Source organism: Aristolochia californica, unplaced genomic scaffold, assembly GCF_029961685.1.
Source record: "Aristolochia californica isolate CCGP_79_NKW_82.1479 unplaced genomic scaffold, dmAriCali1.0.hap1 SCAF_8, whole genome shotgun sequence".
Lineage (NCBI taxonomy): Eukaryota > Viridiplantae > Streptophyta > Magnoliopsida > Piperales > Aristolochiaceae > Aristolochia > Aristolochia californica.
This window is the reverse complement of record NW_027182279.1, coordinates 2479837-2499331: the sequence shown is the minus strand read 5'-3', so window position 1 is coordinate 2499331 and position 19495 is coordinate 2479837. Positions and strand designations below refer to the sequence as shown.

At 37.7% G+C, this 19495-nt stretch overlaps 2 protein-coding genes and 1 long non-coding RNA gene across 3 annotated transcripts; 1 reads left to right on the top strand and 2 right to left on the bottom strand.

Annotated features, from left to right (window-relative positions):
- The first annotated feature begins 618 nt into the window (after nt 1–618).
- LOC137939099 (probable ubiquitin-conjugating enzyme E2 23) lies at nt 619–7559 on the top strand. The gene is made up of 8 exons (XM_068784288.1): nt 619–893; nt 2774–4858; nt 5228–5353; nt 5445–5924; nt 6025–6097; nt 6205–6344; nt 6459–6770; nt 7020–7559. Exons 2-8 carry the CDS (start codon nt 2774–2776, stop codon nt 7269–7271), a joined length of 3468 nt encoding a protein of 1155 aa, XP_068640389.1. The 5' UTR covers nt 619–893; the 3' UTR covers nt 7272–7559.
- Nucleotides 7560–8134: 575 nt separating this feature from the next.
- On the bottom strand, nt 8135–15619 carry LOC137938832 (putative bifunctional dihydrofolate reductase-thymidylate synthase). Its single transcript, XM_068783892.1, has 13 exons — nt 15487–15619; nt 13947–14013; nt 12149–12674; nt 11669–12068; nt 11502–11546; nt 11177–11242; nt 10289–10350; nt 10127–10201; nt 9880–10045; nt 9434–9557; nt 8923–9029; nt 8644–8818; nt 8135–8490 (listed from the first exon to the last, which is right to left on the bottom strand). Exons 3-12 carry the CDS (start codon nt 12574–12576, stop codon nt 8708–8710), a joined length of 1584 nt encoding a protein of 527 aa, XP_068639993.1. The 5' UTR covers nt 12577–12674; nt 13947–14013; nt 15487–15619; the 3' UTR covers nt 8135–8490; nt 8644–8707.
- An 819-nt stretch (nt 15620–16438) lies between these two features.
- Nucleotides 16439–18558, bottom strand: LOC137939289 (uncharacterized). The gene is made up of 2 exons (XR_011109937.1): nt 17994–18558; nt 16439–16880 (listed from the first exon to the last, which is right to left on the bottom strand). It is a non-coding gene; the product is annotated as an uncharacterized lncRNA (long non-coding RNA).
- Nucleotides 18559–19495: the final 937 nt, after the last annotated feature.

The following is a 19495-nucleotide window of genomic DNA, read 5'->3' as shown; positions in this document are numbered from 1 at the left end:
CCAAACAAACCTTAAGGGAATTCTCTCTTTTTCGTTTTTAAATACATATACTCTTTTAATTTTGAATATTGGCATATAAGGCATTTGGTTTTGGTTTTGATTTAGCTTGGTTTTGTATCAATTTCAAGGTATATAAGGTATTTTACTCAGGTTTGGATCGGTTTCATGGTATATAAAGTATTTCGATCAAGTTCGAAAAAATCCATCTCCGCCTAGAATACCATCTATGCTCTGGAGGGTGAGAGAGAAACCTCGAACCTATGTTTGATTTTCAGATCAAGTCAGGCTCTCCATTTACCCAAGGTGATGCCCACCTCCAATAGTGCACAAATTCTTAGACTTTCATTTTTGTTTCCCATTATCATTTTTTTAAAGTTTTATATGTAAATGACTTAAATTGATGCATTTTTTATTTGAATAATCAAATAAGAGTATTTTTATCTTCGGGTCGGGTCGAATTTCGCGTTTTAACTCGACCCAACACAGACCCTGCGAGCGCACGCGTGAGGTTAACAAAATCAAAAGGAATATACCTGACAAATACAAAATACAGGACATCTCCGTTTTCATTTCTCCAAATCAAAACTCTTGGGCGACTCCCGAGTACCAATACGAAGAGGAGGCTAAAATTTTCCTCTTCTGTCTCTCTCGTCGATAGGCCTCGCAGCTCCTCTCCCCTTTCCTATATATATATATATATATAAATCTCTCACAATTATTCGTATTCTCCTATTTGATTCTTTTCTTCTGGCTGCTGCAATCTGAACGCCTGTTTTCAGCTCCAATTCCTCGTTTTTCTTTATCGTGCGATCCGGCTTTTTGAGTAGATTCACGGGGTTTTGAGCTCGTTTCGCTGGTTGAGATTCCAATCTTCTTCGACCAGCTTCTCCGGCGTAAGTGGGTGCTCGGACCGCTCTCTTATATTAAAGTGTGTTTCCTGCATTAATTTTTTGAATTGTTGATAATTCAATATCTTTTTAATCTTGTATTTTGTAAATGGTAGACGTGTTTGATTGCTGGATGGATCATTTGGTTGGTGGACGGACATTAATGCCTTTGTAGTTGTTTGAATATGTTGTGCTGTGATGGAGGAAACGATGGTCGAGAGCAACATTAACCTTTCTTTCCGAGCAATGCAAGTGTTCGATTTTGAATAATCATATCAGTTACCTTTTTCACTATCTGATTTCAAAAGCATTCGGAGAGTTTCTTTACTAATTTCCTCCCTAACTAAATGAAATGGTTTGAAGAAGAGGGACGCCAAATTAACGGTGTTGCCTAAAAGTTCACTTTGGCGTTTGGTGACCAATTAACCTTTAGAAGGATGGGACCATAGACATCTAGTGGTTCATCTGCAGCAGCTATACAAGAACTATAGGTAGCTATTAAAGCATGGTTTCCAAGAATTATCAGTAGGCTTCCAAACGTCTAACAGTTCCATGGTTTAGATACTTGGGCTCTTACCTTCTCCATGTATAGGATATTTCTACCTAGTTTGTTTATAAGCTTGATATAGAGTTGTAAGTTAGTTTGTCTTGTAAAATTGCCAACTTGTGGAAAAAATGGATCCAGGGATACAACTTGTTCACCTTCAGTTCCTTTCAAGATGCGCTTTGCTTGCAATTCCAACACACGTGTCTATTCCTCATTAGATTAGAAGCTTAGTTACAATCTGTGCTTTTACAGTTGGGTTGTTGAGTAGCGGTTGACACTTAGATATAAAATCGACTCAAAGTGTCCAACTAAGCCTTTATATCAACTTCCCAATGTCAATATACTCTAAGCTAGTACCACAAATTTCCCAACAACACCATTCAGAAAAGAATCTCTCATTGACTATGGCAGACAAACTTCAGCCAATTAGAAAAGCAAAATTTTAAATTTGGAGATCTTTAGTGTCTTACAAGATTTGAAAGTCTCTCTCTCTCTCTCTCTCTCTCTCTAATGTGTACCTTTTTATATCTTTTACATCTGCTAAATATTGATTAGTTTGTTTTTCCAGAAAATATTCTGCTAGAATTCTATAAGAACAAAATTTTTGAAAACTGCTTTACCAAAAATTCCAGATTTAAAATATTCTGTTTTCCTTTTGAGATCCACATCTCCAGCTCTGAGATAGTTGCCTGAACCACCCATTCCATGACTGCTTGCTAAAAGTCCATCTTTATATGATGTTATTTAGGTGTTAGGGTCAATCTTCAAGTGGATATAAAAGTATCTTGAAAGTTCCTTTCTTTCTTTTTTGAATGTTGATTACATATCCACTCCACACCCCTTCCCTCCGATGAGACTTGAACTCAAGACCTCACAATAGAAACACCCCACACTCACACACACACATGTATCTTAAAAGTTTTGACTTGGATATAAATGAAGAAAAGGACCATTCCTAGGCTTTGCCTTGAATGGTTCCACCAATTTTTTTCCAGTACATGTCTTTGAACAAAATGAGAATGAGCAAAGACCATTTTTCGTGGTTGAAAATTAGCTAATATGTTTAGGCTCTCTTTGCACAAATAAAGCACACAAATCCTCTGCCCTTTTCCACCTACTTCTTAAGTAGTTCTATTCTTCAAATGAATCAGTGTTGAATTTCTTCATTCCACAAAAGCCTTTCTAGTCATTTTTTTTTTTTTTGCTCCCAGGGTGTTTGGTCCTAACCTTCTCATTTTGCTTGATGCAATATAGTTGATATTGTGTAGAACATTTGCTGGTTCACTTGTTGACTTTTGATCTCTACATGTTTTGTGTTAACTCCACATTTCATTTTTAGATGGGGAATCAGCGCGTTGCTGAGGTCATTTCTAAATCTGATGAGTCCACAGAAGTGATGGACCTGGTATCAACAGAATGCACAAGGAAGGATCCTGGGGAAGTATTTCCTAGTGGAGTCAGATCACACAAGGAGTCGACTGAAGTCCTCTCTTATGGACCATTTGTTTACAGGGAAGACATTGTAAATTGCAAGACAAAAGGTCTGCTCGGGATTGTCCAAGAGGTGGCTGGTGATGCAGATTCAGACAGTGATTTGGACGATGATTGTGCTGATAATGATGATGATGACAATGAAGATGACAAAGATGTGAGTGTTGACAATGATGATGGGGGTGGGGATTATGAAGGTACTAACCATGATTGTGATGACAATGGCAATAATGGAGATGATGAAGATGAAGATGATAGTCTGAAAGATGGCCAAGTGCGAATAATCTGGCTTGACAATTCTGAAACAACAAACAGTCTTAGTGAAATTACAGTTGTAGATAGGGGCTTCCTGCATGGAGATATTGTCTCTTCTGTTACAGATCCCACAGGACAATTGGGTGTTGTCACAGATGTTCATATCTTTGTTGATCTGCAATCGGCCGATGGATCAATCATAAAAGACGTCTCGTCCAAAGTTCTACAACGAGTTAGGGAGTTCGCCATGGGCGATTATGTGGTCCTTGGACATTGGCTTGGTAGGGTTGATGAGGTTGTGGATAATGTGACGGTTTTATTTGATGATGGATCATGTTGTAAGGTCCTGAAGACAAACCCTACACAGGTCAAGCCAGTTTCCAAGAATACCATAGAAGATGCGAACTTTCCATACCACCCAGGTCAACGGGTTAGAGCTACCTCATTATCTGTTTTCAAGACCTCAAGGTGGCTTTCTGGGGCATGGAAGGCTAACCGTGTGGAAGGTACGGTTACGAAAGTCCAAGCAGGGTCTGTTTTTGTTTATTGGATGGCTTCAGCAAACCCTGGCTTTGGATCTGAGTCAACTGGTGTACCTCGTGAGGAGCAAAAACCAAAGGATTTGACCCTCTTGTCTTGTTTTACACATGCAAGTTGGCAGCTAGGTGATTGGTGTCTGCTTCAACCCAGTTTTTATGAGTCTTCACAAAAATCTGCTGTTCCGGATTGCAATCAGCATAGTTCAAATGAAGGTATGAACTGCAATGGTAGAGTTGTTGCTGATTTAACTGATAAAGATCAACATAGTTTGGCAGAAACTGATTCAGAACAAGTAATTCTAGCTGAGCATAGTTTAGGACAAATTGATTCAGAACAAGTAATTCCAGATACTAACTTAGATGAAAATGTGAGAACTCTAGAAAACAAGCCAAGTATAGATTCAGGGTCTTGCAGCCATTTGACTTCAGTTCCAAATGAACCTGTCCATGATGGTGGAACTTTCCTTCGCAAGAAATTATGTAAAGTTGTAATCAGAAAAGATAAGAAACGTCGAAGGAAAGGTGAAACTTTTCAAAGAGCTTTTCAGATTGTGAATACCAAGACAAAAGTGGATGTAGTATGGCAAGATGGGAGCAGAGAATTGGGACGGGACTCTACAACACTTATTCCAAATGAAAGTCCAGGGGACCAGGAATTTTGTCCTGGGCAATATGTGGTAGAAAAGGCTTCAGATGAAGTGGAAGATGGGGAAGTCAAAAGGGTTGGAGTTGTGAGAACTATGAATGCAAAAGATCGTACTGCACATGTGAGGTGGTTGAAGCCAGTTGCCAGGCCTGAGGATCCTCGCGAGTTTGACAATGAGGAGCTGGTGAGTGTCTATGAACTGGAGGAGCATCCTGATTATGACTATTGCTATGGAGATCTAGTTGTGCGGCTGTCTCCAGTTTTTTCAACTGGTGGGGAGCCTCATTCTGAATATCTTCTTTGGGACCAAGAGAGAGAGGAGCTATCTAAGGTGGATACTAGTGGAACTGGAATTAGTAAAGGACAGTCTGAAAATTCTAAAGAGATATCAAACACTGATGCCACATCTCCTTCTTTGTCATGGGTTGGTAATATAACTGGTCTTGAAGATGGTGATATTGAAGTTACATGGGCTGATGGAATGGTCTCAAAGGTAAATATATGGTCCCATGGGTTTTTTATTTTCTGTACTCAAATTCATACTTGTATGTTCATTTCGACTTTATTAATGGAAAAAGAAGGTAATGTTGTTAAAAACAATAAAATAAAAGACACTTTCTGGTCTGTTTGCGGGGTTGCCTGACTTGTTTCATTTGGTACATAATAGTCTACTTATGGGAGAAGAGCTTCCAAATTCTCCAAAGCTAGTGATGTTAACCTCAAAAACGTAAACCACTTAAAGGTTTAGATTTCTTGTTTTGATGATATCTATCATTGACAACTTAGGAATACCAAAGTTCCTCTTTCACCAATATGTATGCAAGTTTATTAGTTGCATCATTTTTTATCCTTTTGGCATTAGGTGGGTCCTCAAGCCATTTATGTGGTGGGCCGGGATGATGAGGATGGCAATGACTTTAGTGTCAACGATGCAGCTAGTTGGGAAACATTTGAAGGGAGTGAAGATGAGCTTGAGAATGATCGAGAGGTTCATATCTAATAAAACTGTATACTTATTTCTTTACTTTCCCTGATCTTTTATCCTTGCATTAAAATGATTCACTAGCAATTGTGTCCAGAAAGTGAAATTGCAAAATACTGATGACAACCAGAATGAGATGGAGAAGTGCACTACCGATCATCCTGAAGAGAATAATGCTGCAAGAAGTGGGCCTTTGTCAATTCCTTTGGCTGCTCTCGGGTTTGTTACACGACTAGCATCTGGCTTGTTCTTGAGAGGAAGAAATGGGCCTGTTTCAACTCCTATTCTAGGTTCAGACGCTAAACATTCAAATGAATCAGAGTGTTCTGAATCGGAAAGAGATGCCAATGATGAACTTAGCTCAGAAGACTCTAATGCTAAGGACAATCATACAGCGGAGACTACTCACGAGACTAGAGAAGAATCTAGCCCTTTGTCTGGTCCCTCAGGCCCTGAAGAGAATGTAATAGATGGCATGATCCAATTAGCATGCTATGTTGATGATTCATGCAGTTTCAAACATTTTGATATAGCTAAAGAACCTGAGGATCATCATTTTCTAGCCGGTGGTGAACTGGTAAATTCTTGATTCTCTTATTATATAAAAATTAGATTTACGTGGTCCTCTTATTCAGATGTGGTTTCCTGGTCATGCATTTTGTGTATCTAATTTGCAGAACATGAGTGGTGGAAAGAAGTGGTTCAAGAAAATTCAGCAAGACTGGAGCATACTCGAGAAGAATTTACCTAGTAAGCAAATTCATCAGCTTTTCAGTTGAAAGGTTTTCCACATTATGTGGATGAGATGCAACTAGAGCTTTACTTTTGAGTAAAAAAATTTATACTTTATTTAACAGATGATATTTATGTACGGGTATATGAGGATCGAATGGATCTATTGAGGGCTGTCATTGTGGGAGCATATGGTACACCTTACCAAGATGGCCTCTTCTTCTTTGATTTTCAGCTTCAACCAGAATACCCTCAAGTTCCACCTGTAAGTGGCACTGGATTATTCATGAATGTGTTTTGGCAGAAAGATCTTCAATTTAAGTATGTGCTTAGCTGTTTTTAGTCTATTATAACTTATGAAGCTTCTTTAAATTCTTAGTCAGCATATTATCATTCTAGTGGCTTGCGGATAAATCCAAACTTATATGAGGATGGAAAAGTTTGCCTTAGCCTTCTAAATACATGGAACGGGAAGGGCAATGAAGTGTGGGACCCATCTTCTTCGAGCATTCTTCAAGTTTTAGTTTCCCTTCAGGGGTTGGTTTTGAACTCAAAGCCATATTTCAATGAAGCCGGATATGATAAGCAGGTTGGAACAGCCGAAGGGGAGAAGAATTCATTATCTTACAATGAGAACACTTTCTTGTTAAACTGCAAGACAATGTTATATATTTTGCGAAGGCCACCAAAGGTAATAAGCACATTTTGTCTGCCTCATATTGCCTTATGTTCCAAGAATCTTCAATGCCCTTTTAGTACTCTTTCTGAATGGATTAATCATATTTATTTGTTTGTGAGAATGGATGAGCAATGACTGATGATGTATTACCTGTTATTGTACCCATGATTGCTAGCAGTCTTCATCTACGGCTTCCACTTCTAAGTAATAATGAAAGAAACACTTTCTTGTATCTAATTCATTTCTCATGTGCAATTGTAGCATTTTGAAGAAGTTGTGAAGCAGCATTTCCAGACACGCGGTCCTTTCATCCTGAAAGCCTGTGATGAGTACATGAAAGGTAGTCTGGTGGGGTCCCTCACCACCGATGCCTGCAGAAGCGAGAGGAGTGGGGAAGATTCAAACTCGATTGGGTTTAAACTGATGCTAGGCAAGTTAGTGCCAAGGCTCATTTCTGCTTTAAGTGAAGTAAGAGTAGACTGTCTACAATATGAGCATCTTCAACAGTCTTAACGAACCCTGAGTGGGGGGGTTAATTTTTGTGTTTGAAGAAAGTCTTCAGTGGGCGTATTTGCGAGTCACTTGTAACTGTAAAGTGAAGCTTTCCCTAGGGAAAGAGCTGGTTTTTTCATTCTTTCTTGATAACAATTAGTTTTGCTTGAAGCAAAATTGGGTCTCTTTTTGTGAATTAGAAGGTGAGATTTGAGCTTCTTGTAATTGAATGTTTGAGGCGATCCACTATATGAATGAACAAACATAGAACGTTCTAGGATATGAGATATGGAACAATTTGTTGGACTTATAGAAGAATCTTATTGAAATTGGAGATCTCAACTCATATTTCTTCAACGAGGTTTGAAATGGAAATATTGAAGCAAAAGTGTTAATACGTATACAAGGTTGATCTTCATTTGTGGTGAACTTTCAGCTTTGTTCCCTATCTTCCATATGGGAAGCTTGCGAGTTGTTCTATTGGCATTTGTAAGATCACTTGAGCCATCATAAACATTATGTATTTCTTAACAAATTCGCTTGTGATCCAAAACAAAATCTTTCATATACTTAGCGTGTAGATCTTCTGCAAGTCATAGTGTAGGACTTCAAATGGGGCAGATTAATCTGCAATCCAAACTACTCCCAATCTACAAAACTTGTTCCAATCCGGATTAGTATTTGGGTGAAAATATTGATTTGTACTCCATATGGATTAGTTTGTGGATATGTCATAATCAAAACTTGACCTAAGCAATTACTATTATAAATTTTCTAATAAAATTCAAACAATTCAAATATCAATCAAAATGTACAATCATACACAAATATACAAGTATTTTTGTAGTGGCTCACAACAGTCTTAGAAGATTGCTACGTCCACTCAAAACGTATTTTACACCTCAATTTAATTGATAAAATAAAAAGTTCAATCAACATCAATAGTAGCAAACCCAAGGGGTTCAAGGTACAACACTTATCCAACACTCTCGACTTACTATTAGCAACTACTTGGTACATGCACTTAGACTCACGAAGAGATTTTCAACAACTACTAATCAATTTATCCAAGCCTTGATTGGCTTACAAATACAAAAGTTCCCATTTTTGTTGTTAAACATAGCGGTAGGTCGTGTTCGTAGAGAGAAAAGCTCCTTTTATACGTGTGACTCCTTCTCAACAAACAAGTACCAGCACCAGGAAAAATCAATCAGTACTCGATCCATATTTACATTCATCTCTGCTAGAAAAGAATTTTGTCAACAGAGGTGCCCAAAACTATTCATTGCAATAGATGACAACAAAACATATAACATATGGCATTTCCATTTGTATAAAATTTAATTTAATGGAGAAGGATTAGCAGATATGGTGCTAAAGTCTATGCAATTACCTCAAGCAGAATGATGAAGATGGATCAAGATATTTGAACTTTTCCACTGTTTAGGTATCAATCCCTATATGGCCATTTTCATTTCTATCTTCTGGTGAGGATTATAACCAACAAGAGTGAAGTCAGCTGCCACAAATGAATCGATATCCTTCTTCTCCGGATTAATCTTCAATATCTGTACAATTTGTATAGTAAATGAACTGAGGCTAAAGGAAGAAGTAATTAATGTGAACCAATCAAGCATAAAGTGTACCAAGTATTATGCCAACGTCAACTTACCGGGAAAGGTTTAGGGAGTTTCTGAAGCTGCTCCTGGAGTGGTCTAACATGTGTTCTGTAAACGTGAGCATCTCCCAAAACATGGATAAAATCTCCAGGAGTAAGATCTACAAAAGAGAGGAGAATTGGAAGGATTACCAATACAAGTAACTGCAACTTAATCATTGGAAAACCTAGAAGCTTCCATATGTGTATCCATAACTACGAGTGCATATGTGCGAGCATTTTATGTATTCAAGTAGGAAGTCACTTTACATGGCAAATCTTAAGCATGACAAAGAAAAAGAAGAGACAAACTACACTTGTACCTTCCTACTTCAATATTTTCTCTCTCTGATATGACATTCATTCAGTCACAAGTCAACACATTGGGCAACCCAAAATTATTACATCCAAGTTCAAGAATAGTTGACAATTAAGAAAGGAAGAGACAGATAGAGTGATAAAGAGAGACAGAAAATTGTACATGATTGCATATATCACCTTCATAAGAGAAAATATGAAATCATACCACAAACATGAGCAACCATGCAGGTTAGAAGGGCGTAGGATGCAATATTGAAAGGCACACCAAGACCCATGTCTGCAGACCGCTGGTACATCTGACAGGATAGTTCACCATTGGCAACATAAAACTACAATGCAAATAAAATCAGTGAGAGAAAAACTAAAAGCAGGTGAAATACTACATACTATCCTACTAAGAATCGCAGATATTTTGCAAAGAAAAGGTGCAATGACTGCAATGAAGAAAAGCTGGTAGAACATAGGATGACAATGCAGCTCTCATCATTTATTTGATATAAGAGTATGAAAATCATGATGTTCACTTGTATTTGATATAAGCATCAACGTTTTCATGATCATCTATAGGTATTGTATATTTTATTAGAGGGACTAAAAGATTATCATAAACAATCCAGCCAATTGCAATTTAATAAAAGTATTTTGCAGGACCTGAGCAAACATGTGACAAGGAGGAAGGGCCATTTTTTTAAGATCAGAAGGATTCCAAGCTGAGAGAACAATACGACGGTCATCAGGATTGCTCCTTATCTTGTGAATTACATCTAGCAACTGATCAAATCCTTTGCCTGTGTAGTCCGCATGCATGTTGGTGTAGCTGAAACATTTAACATGCTTGAGTAAGGACTAACCAGAAAAGAAAAAACTGAAAACTCCATTTCGAGTGACTTAGTTTGACCTGGCTCCGGAGTGCCTCCACTGGAACCCATAAATGGGTCTCAGATCACCTTCTTCTCTGTCCGTCAACCCGATACTGATAAAATAAATTATGAAGAGGTTAAACCATGCAAATATTGATGCATAAGTCTAGTCGATCAGAGTTCAAAAGCCAGGTAAATGCCTGTCAAGGTAATCTCTAGATGCATTGCCCTCCCATATTCGTATGCCCTTGTCTTGTAGAATCTGTAGACACAGTTCGGTACATCAAAATAAAGTCCACTTAAGATCACCAAAAGAATGGAAGGATTGACTTGAATCAAGTGCAACTAGCTAGCAGACCTGAGAATAGAGTATTAAGCTGCATTGCACTATAATAGATGAAGCAAATAAAAAAAAGCATGTGCTAGGAGTACGTGCACATTTATGCATTGGTATATAACACAGCCACCTAGAGCACATGCAAAACCTTATAGTGTAAAAAATTAGATAATAGACCAAGAAGCAGTATAGAGATAGAGCTGACCCTAGTAACACAAAACATAAAATTCTGCAAGACTAAGATATCACTTCGCTAAGAGATCTGTTGTAACAATGTGGAAATGGAAAATATGCACAAGAGAGGACCCCAATCGGGATCAAGACTTACCTACAAATGAATACCAAAAGAAAAATTAAAAAGGGTTTCCATGTGACATTAGTACAGCACAGATTAAACTCTAGGAATGTCACCAACCACCAAGCCAGATGCCAGCAGTCAATTAGTCAATCAGAACAATCTAGTTACGAGTAGTAAAAAAAGAGCTAATATAATGCAGTTAGAACTGAAAATCCAGCTGAAGCAGCTGTACAGAGTTACCATATTCCGAAGAAAACCATGTGACAGATTGCACAATATTTTTAAGCGTACCGGGCTACAAATTTCAAACAGTTTGTCAACAAAGTAGTGACATTCAGTTCAAATTAAAAACGACAAGTACACCCAAAAAGCTTCAAGCATTTTTCACAGTAACAGAAGAAATCTAGAATGGAAAAATTCATAAATTCCTTAATTGTTGTGTAAAGTTATTACCTTAGCGTTTGTTGAACCACTGATAAACCATAGAAGTTCTTCCACAACACCTCGCCAGAACACTTTCTGTGGTACCGAGAGTCACTACTAGCCATAAATGGACATTCAAGAGCATAGAAGAACACAGATTTTGAAATCCCACTAAGTAAAACATGCTTCAAGATACTCAAATGCATATTTCACAAGTACAGAGCATATGGAAGAACAAACCATAACATTTAAATAATACCAAAAAAATAGCAAAGAAACGACAGAAACAAAAAAGGACCAAACATCATGACATTAGCAAAATGAAAGATTAAAGTTTAAATGATGAAGAACATACCTTAGTGGTAAGAAGGGGGAAAGATTTTCGAAGATTAAACCTCATCTGCGGAGATATAACCAAGCCAATTGAGAAATTCTTTAGTTAGTTGACTGCTAAAATATAAACTTACATCAACAAAAAAAAAAATACCACAGAACCAACTGAAATCTTCTAAAGTTGAATACCTGGCAACCAAATTTAGATAATGTGCCTGTCCCTGTCCTATCATCTTTCTGTATACCACTTGCAATGATATCTTGGACCAGTCTAAGATACATGTACTCTCCATGCCTCTCAAAAATCATCTTGGGCAAAAATGAGAAATTCTCAACACTGATTATAGGGATGCCTGGTTTACCATCAATCTCTTGACTATTGCATGTTGCAAGAGGCCCCTCCATAGGATTTTGAACACGTACATAAGTCACAAATGCATATCTTATACTGTTCTCTACCAATGGGAATGATATATACCACGGTTGGTAAACTGAAAAATTAATGGAAGGGATGAAAGTGTCACATTCGATGTCTGTCTCAATTTCAGTAACATGGATAGCATCACATCCAGATGCATTAAGAGCCTCCCTACAATCACAAGCAAACATTATTTTCTTCCATTAGGGGCAACGTTAAAGTCCTAAACAATGATAGGGTAACTACCACACCTTAAAATCTGACCACCTCCAATCACAAAAACTTTCTCTATCGACAAACTATATGGAGATGCCGCTAACAACTGCAAAGCTGAACTCATGCTTCCACTGACAACAACATTCTCCACTGATGCAATGTTGAAACTTCCGGAACGAGTCAGCACAACATTTAAGCGACCAGCTAAAGGTCTATGCTGCAGAGGAATACTCTCCCACGTCTTCCTACCCATGATTACAGCATTCTTTTTAACAGGATCAGATGTGGTCAATGTCAACTCCTTGAAAAATTTCAAGTCTGATGGCAATCTCCAAGGCAACTTCCCATCTTTCCCTATGCCCATGCTTTTAGTTGCAGCAACTACCACTTGATATGATCTGTGGGGATCGGGCTGGATATTGGCATGGCCATTGTAAAGATTCATGGGAATTTCACCAGCCATGGTTGACAAACCAACAAAATTTTTGGTCTTGTTTGAAGCAACAAGTTGAACCAAGAACCAAAATTATGAAAACTACTACACTGGGAAAGAAGTAGAACCTGAAGTGCATCAAACAAGGTATCACCATTACAAAATACAGAAAAAGGGAAATAAAATGAACCCAAAAAAAGTAATACAGCAAGAACAGAATGGGGGAAAATAATAGTTTAAAAGAAACAAGTTTAAGATTTGAAATTGAGAATGATAGAAACACCTTGCCAACAATATGATCCCTGAGCATGATATTCAAAGATTTAACAACTAGATATCTGCTGGTGAGCAATTCTTAAAACAAAAAAACTGCTTATAAACAAGTTAGAAATTCCTGGAGAAAAACTAACAAATAACCGCCAGAAAATATTAGTTACAATCTCCAACACTTCCAAGATTAAGAAGGTATATACATCATGAACTAATATGAAAACTTTTAGGGTGTTTGGCACAGTACAAAGCACCAAAACAGAATTTTAAGGGGGCTAGCCTAGTTATCAGCAAAAAATGAAGGAATTTTGAAACAACCACAAACATTTAGAGAAGCATCACAAAATATATAAACATCGGTCATTTTTCATTGTTATACTATTATTATTTGAAACGGTGAAAGCTTTTATTGAGCTCAAGAAAATAATATTAAATTACAAGAAACTCGTCAGATTATAAAGAAAATAATATAAAATTTTCAGATTATTAATTTCTAATGTCCATTTTATGATCCCAAAATTTAAAAAGATTCATCAACAGAAGTGACATTATCAAAGAGGTAAACCATCAAAATTACAATCAAGGACATACACTCAGGCAAGTGAAGAAAAAATCAGCCCTAAGAAATAATTTAATTCATCTAGATAGATAGATAGAAAGAGAGTGTGTGTGTGTGTGTGTGTGAGAGAGAGAGAGAGAGAGAGAGAAAGATAAAACATTTAGGTCAGTTTTCAAAGTGTCCCCAGAAGTCATCAACAGAAAAGCAAAAGAACAACATTTAAATACTTCTCAAAAAAGTAACCTATAAACAAACTTTAGATGCTTCGGGAAAAATATATTCTAATGTACAAAACTTAGATTCTTCTGACACTAATCACAAAATCCAATTCCAGACTCTAGCTTGAAAGGATAAAACACATGAACAACTTGAACTGAAATCAGAAACATAAACAAGCAGATTTCACAATTTCGAAACATTTATATGACAGAAGTTTATCTTCCACAAAAGTGTGCAGTAGCCTTGCTGTATTTGGAAATAAAATCCACAAAATTACAATGTGGAAAACCATAGCAGAAAATCAGGAGTTCCAGTCAAGTGAAAACGCCTATTAGGTCGTCTATTCCCTTACCTCAAAGTCAAGTTCCCTCTGAACCTTCACTTTACCTTCAGACTTCCCGCCACTATGTCTCAATAATCTGCAAATATCAAAACACTATCTTTTCATTTGCATTGTCTGTTCAAAGCAAAGGGCAGAAAATGGAGCAATGAACAAAACCAGATGTCACAACAACCATTTTCAACAAGAGAGTTTTCAAAATGGATGAGTGAGACGGTAATGCAGAAGCATGTCTACAAAGAGTGCTGCCAAGGAATTTATAGAGAATTCAAACAAAATGGAACTACCTCGAGATCTCTGCTTCAACTACAAATGTACTAGTCCTATTTCGGGAAATGCTCAGCCATGGAGCTCATGAGTACTATCCAGTTCTGTCAGCCCACCATGAATGGCAACATTGTAGATTAGAAGGAAAAAAAAAGCTTCATACAGTAAAGATGTCTTCCGATAAAAGTGTTGTCCAAATTTGATAAAAATATCTTATGCAGATAAGACTATTACAATATTTCATTTTCTTTCAGTTTCCGTCTCAAGTCTGAGGTCCAGAATCCAAACTAAGGATACAATAGTCTTAACGGACTAAGGATTTAGAGTTCCAAGCATGCCGGAAGTGACAAGCCCAGCAAACAGCATATCAATATAAACCAATAACAATATCATTTACTTAGAGTTTGATTGAACTTGGATCAACTAGGTTCAACCATGAATTGACCCAAATGATGCCCCTGCCCCGTTCTTCTACCAATGGTGAACACACTGTATTTTTAGCAAACAGAGAGAAAGAGAGCACACAAGCGCACAGGATGCAGGATTGGACCAGGTCATCAGTTCAGTACAGGTTTAGATTTAGATAACTTTTTATTATCTAACACCCATTCTTGGTCCCTCGGAAGATGAGGACCTCCCTTTAGGTTTTTTTTTTTTGCTGTAAGTGAGGGATTGCACTCCCGCATATTCCTCACATGGATATATTGACCAATGGATCCTACCGATGGCTTTTACAAACTGGTTTATGTTTTTACCCCATTCTCATTGAAAATTAGCTTTTGTTAACTGTACTTTGATTGAAATTTTTTTCCAACAATCTAGCCTATCAAGAGTAAAAATGTCACTCTTTCTTAAGAATTCTCAATCAAAAATCGAAGTCATAAGATCCATCCTAAGACATCAACCCAGTCGCAGTCACATTTAAGTTTGATCGGCAGCTTTATTTAACTATAAAACAACAGAAATAAAAAACTACATTGACGTCTCTTTCTAATCGTTTGGGAGCAGCCTTGTTGCCTTCGGTTCTTTCACAGAGGGGCAAATGAGAAAGGAAGAAGATGCTAAAAAAGAGTAAAAACCGACTGACTTTAAAATCAGAGAACAAAGTGGAGTAAATACAAAGAGGATCGCAATTTGAGAAGAAAAGAGAAATGGCGGGAAAAAAATCTTAGGTGAAAAATTAAGTTTTGCTGATTTTCTGTAATTTAAAAACCGTAATTTGGAGTTACAAGCTATTTACATAACTAACTTTGAAATTAAAGATGGAAAACGGAGGGAGGGTTACCGCCGACAGAAGAATCTTGTCTTCTTTGCTCGCGTGAGCTTCGACGACCTCCACGGAATCAGCGTATGTAGAGGACGAAGTGGACCGCATCCAAACCCCAGTAGAGGCTAGACACGAACTTCGTACAGTAGAATTGGAGCTAACGGAGGGAAGAATGGGAGAGGCAATTTAGAGGTTTCCTTAGGGAGTTCAAATTTTTTTTTTTCAGGGTTCTACTTATAAGCGAAAGTGGCGGGAAATTTTGTCTCACACGGTCCCAACTTTTTTGAGCTGTGCAAGCCCTTAAACTGCGTTACGTTATCAAACTAAGCCCCTATGCTCCCTTGCTTTTCTCTCCTCCCAAATCAACCCATTTCCCAACAAAACAGCGAGGTGCTCTACAAGGTAAAATCTGCAGATAATTTGCACATACCAGTAGGAATTAGGGAAAAGTGAGATCTTCGTATGAAAAATAAATCTTAAAATATCTTAAAAATTGAATAGAGTTCAAGGTGAGGGAATGTTTTTACCTGTGACACAGAGATTGATATGCTGCAAAGACGACTAAGGCAAAAAAGCAAGATTTTCTTACAATCGCATTATCATTGAACGACCACTCATTTCTTACAAGTATCTCATCGTTATCCTGTTCATTTATTATTGAAGAGCAATTTGTAAATACGATCCTTTTGCTCTTTAACGCAGTATGTCAAGCTGTGGCTAGTTAAATGTCCTGAAAGGCTGATACCAGCACAAGTACCATGGAAGATCAACTGAGCAAAAGAAATTATTAAGACAAGTAACATTTACAGTAAAACTATGAAGAGAGGTAGGCTACATGCTGGCTAGTTAACAGTCTTAGTTACTAAACTTGATCCATTGAGAGAATGGGAATGAGTATGGAAATCATTCCAACATAAACTGAGAACTCCCAGCCAAATATATTCCAAACTGGAGCTAAAATTGTTTCAAATAGCTGAAGGATTAGGTCCCCATTAGGCTTCTCCAGGGGGCAGGGGAATATGCCCAAGATTCATCATTTTGTTACAAGTAACAGATAGAGTCTGCTCAAAATAAAAATAGGTGGTACAAAGGATATCATAAGAACAACTTTGGTCTTGCCACTGGGAACTCTGGTTTTGTTCTGAAAAGTAGCTCCTTGAAGATGAATAACATTTTGTTTTTTTAATATTGATTACACAGAAACCTCTCTTTCTCTCTCTCTCTCTCTCTCTCCTATCCTTTGGTGGCACTTGAACCCAAAACCACAAACTAGCCAACCCTGCATGTGACCATTGAGCCAAAGGCGACACCACATAAACCCTCCTTATGGTGCTCATTGGCAAGAAAATCGGAAGTGAGCTACTTGAACATAATTTCATAAATTGAATAGCAGGCTGAGAACAAAAATTGTCCTGCAGGTTTGGAACATCAAATGACACATCAAAGCTCGTTCTGATGAAAATATTTGAGAAATTTCACAAAGGCGAAGAACTTCTAATGATCTGGTTGAAGATTCGAAGGTAATGAAAAAATGAGGCATGTGGCCAATAAAGCAAAAGAAACATTAATAGAGAGCAGCAACGAAGGCACTATATTCAATTTCCCAACTTCTTGAGTTTTCTCTGGCTAACAAAGAAGGTAAGAGAAGTATATATCCATATGCTAATCCATGATCGGACCAGTGTAAGTTGGATGAACTTTTTTGTGAACTAGCAGATTTGAGGATATAATAATCACAAGCAAAAAGAAGAAATACTAAGAAACTCCGTAGTACTAGAACAAACAACAAGGTACTTGAACAGAATTTCAACCAAAGCATTGTCACAGAGAAATGTCTTCTCCAATCAATTTGGCAGAAACAAAGCAACAATAAGACAACATCCAAGGCTCCAACAATATATAGTGCTCAAAACCCAACATTCAATGAGAGACCAAGTTGAACTAAAACATAAAACTAAAAATAAAAACACCAATGGTTTTCCTTCCTCTGAGAATAAGCATTAGAACAGTCTCATGGTGCCTATAGAGAGTTTTCATGCCAACAACTAATATTATTGGTTTTTCTGTTCTGAATGATGGCAGAGTCCAATATGGTTACAATCATTCAATGAGAGTCCAATATTGTGTTATAAACTCCAACATTATCAGCTTGAAAATGTTCAAGCCCAACAACCAATTTTACATTAGAGTAGTTATCTTATTGCAGATTCAATGACATGGACCTGCATATAGAAATGCAAATGATACCCTCCAATAAGCTAAACATTACCATATGCAGTAAAGTAACCAACCAATCGTCATTCATCACAAGCATTTGCAATACAAAAAGTTCTCAAAAGTTCCTATGCAATGTGATCATACACGAGGAAAATTTATGTAAACATTTTAGAGCTTTTTCCTCGTTAACAAAACCAAGAAAAGAACAACCACAGTGATCACCAAAGGGTCGATTAACAATTAAAACCAGCTTCTCGTCTCCTTTTGGTTTTGTTCGTGGTAGTTAAAAAGAGAGAAAATTTACCAACCAGTATCACACATCCAGCCTAATAATGAATAAGCCCCCTCTTCGCCAAAAATCTAGAGACGGCCGGCGTGAGAGCTATAGTGATAGGGACCCGGACAGGGAAAAGTGCTTTGTTGCAAAGAATGGCGAGCGCAAGAGCACCGCCGGCAGAAGCAGTCCGCTCGGCCGTCCTATTGCTGTGCTCGGGAACCGGAGGCTTCACCTCGACCACCAATTCGTCGGAGGTGTGGTCTCCATAGGCACCATAGGAATCTCCTTTATCGAGTAAAGGACTAGGTTTGGTAGCATCTGCAGGATGGTCGTGCTCGTCTTTATTGGAGAGACCTGGGAGGCCAACCTTGTCGAAGAGTGCTTCAACGTCGACGTTGTTTCTTATAGCAACGTAGAGGCCAGTGGTGGAGGCAGCGGAAACAGTGAAATGGACGCCGAGAGCAACCTTCCCATACTTCTTGATCAATTCCCGGAATCGAGCACCGATGGCCATATTTGTTCCCGGCGAGACTTCTTTAGAGGGTTTAGGGGTTTTAGGGCTTCAAGGGTAGGCGCCTTGGGGCCGAGAAGACGGACTTTACGGTTCTATTATTTGGACCCAGACCCAACAAAGCCAATCTTGAAACGTGGAAGCCAGGTGCTAACGTGGCTGTCCCGACATTGAATGTTGGCGTAGCCGGCCTCGAAATCAGATATGTAAAGTCCATGTTAGTGGATGGAGAAAATAGAGAATTCACCTTTCCCTTCAAAGCGACGAAATGTATTGATACATCAAAGAAATTTGAGTAATTAGAGCCAAACGGAAGGACTTCCTCCACCCATGTTTCCCCTTTTTAGCATGCATGGAAGAGGAGAGTTGTTAGTGCCTTTTTCCAGGAAATAATAGAAAGGTGTTTCTAGTAGAAATATGTTTTTAGGGATCATAAGTACTTCATGCTTCTTAAAAACACTTTCTAGTTGGAAATTCTTACAAAAAAATCATATAATTATTCAGGTAAATTTTTCCAGCCAAGATGGCCAGAAACTCGTATAAAATATTTTTTAATAAATATTTAACAATTGATGTTGCAAGAGTCTCTGAAACAAAAACATCACACATCGACTTAGTGATCAATACAGTCGAACTCAGCCAATGGTATGCTTATTATGACACTTATGATACTTGGATTGTAGCTCAATGATCTCATAGGGTCTTATTACTCGCCAAATCAGCTTTTACTCATTTATCGATTATTTTATCGGTCAAGAATGGGCGGGGTAGGTGTAAGAGTCGTTTTGTCCACTCTTGTAGGCGGTAGTTTTTCGTACCTAGTAGATCGGTCTTTTAGGTGTATTAGCTAGCCGCTGTTTGTTTTATATATAATCTACCAAAATGTAGGTGAAACTAGGGTCTTATTATTCGCCAAGTCAGCTTTTACTCGTTTATCGATTATTTTATACACTTATGTAGAAGTTCCTTGTTGTATAGGTTGTTATATGAATTTTTATTATCTTTAGATATTATAAATTATT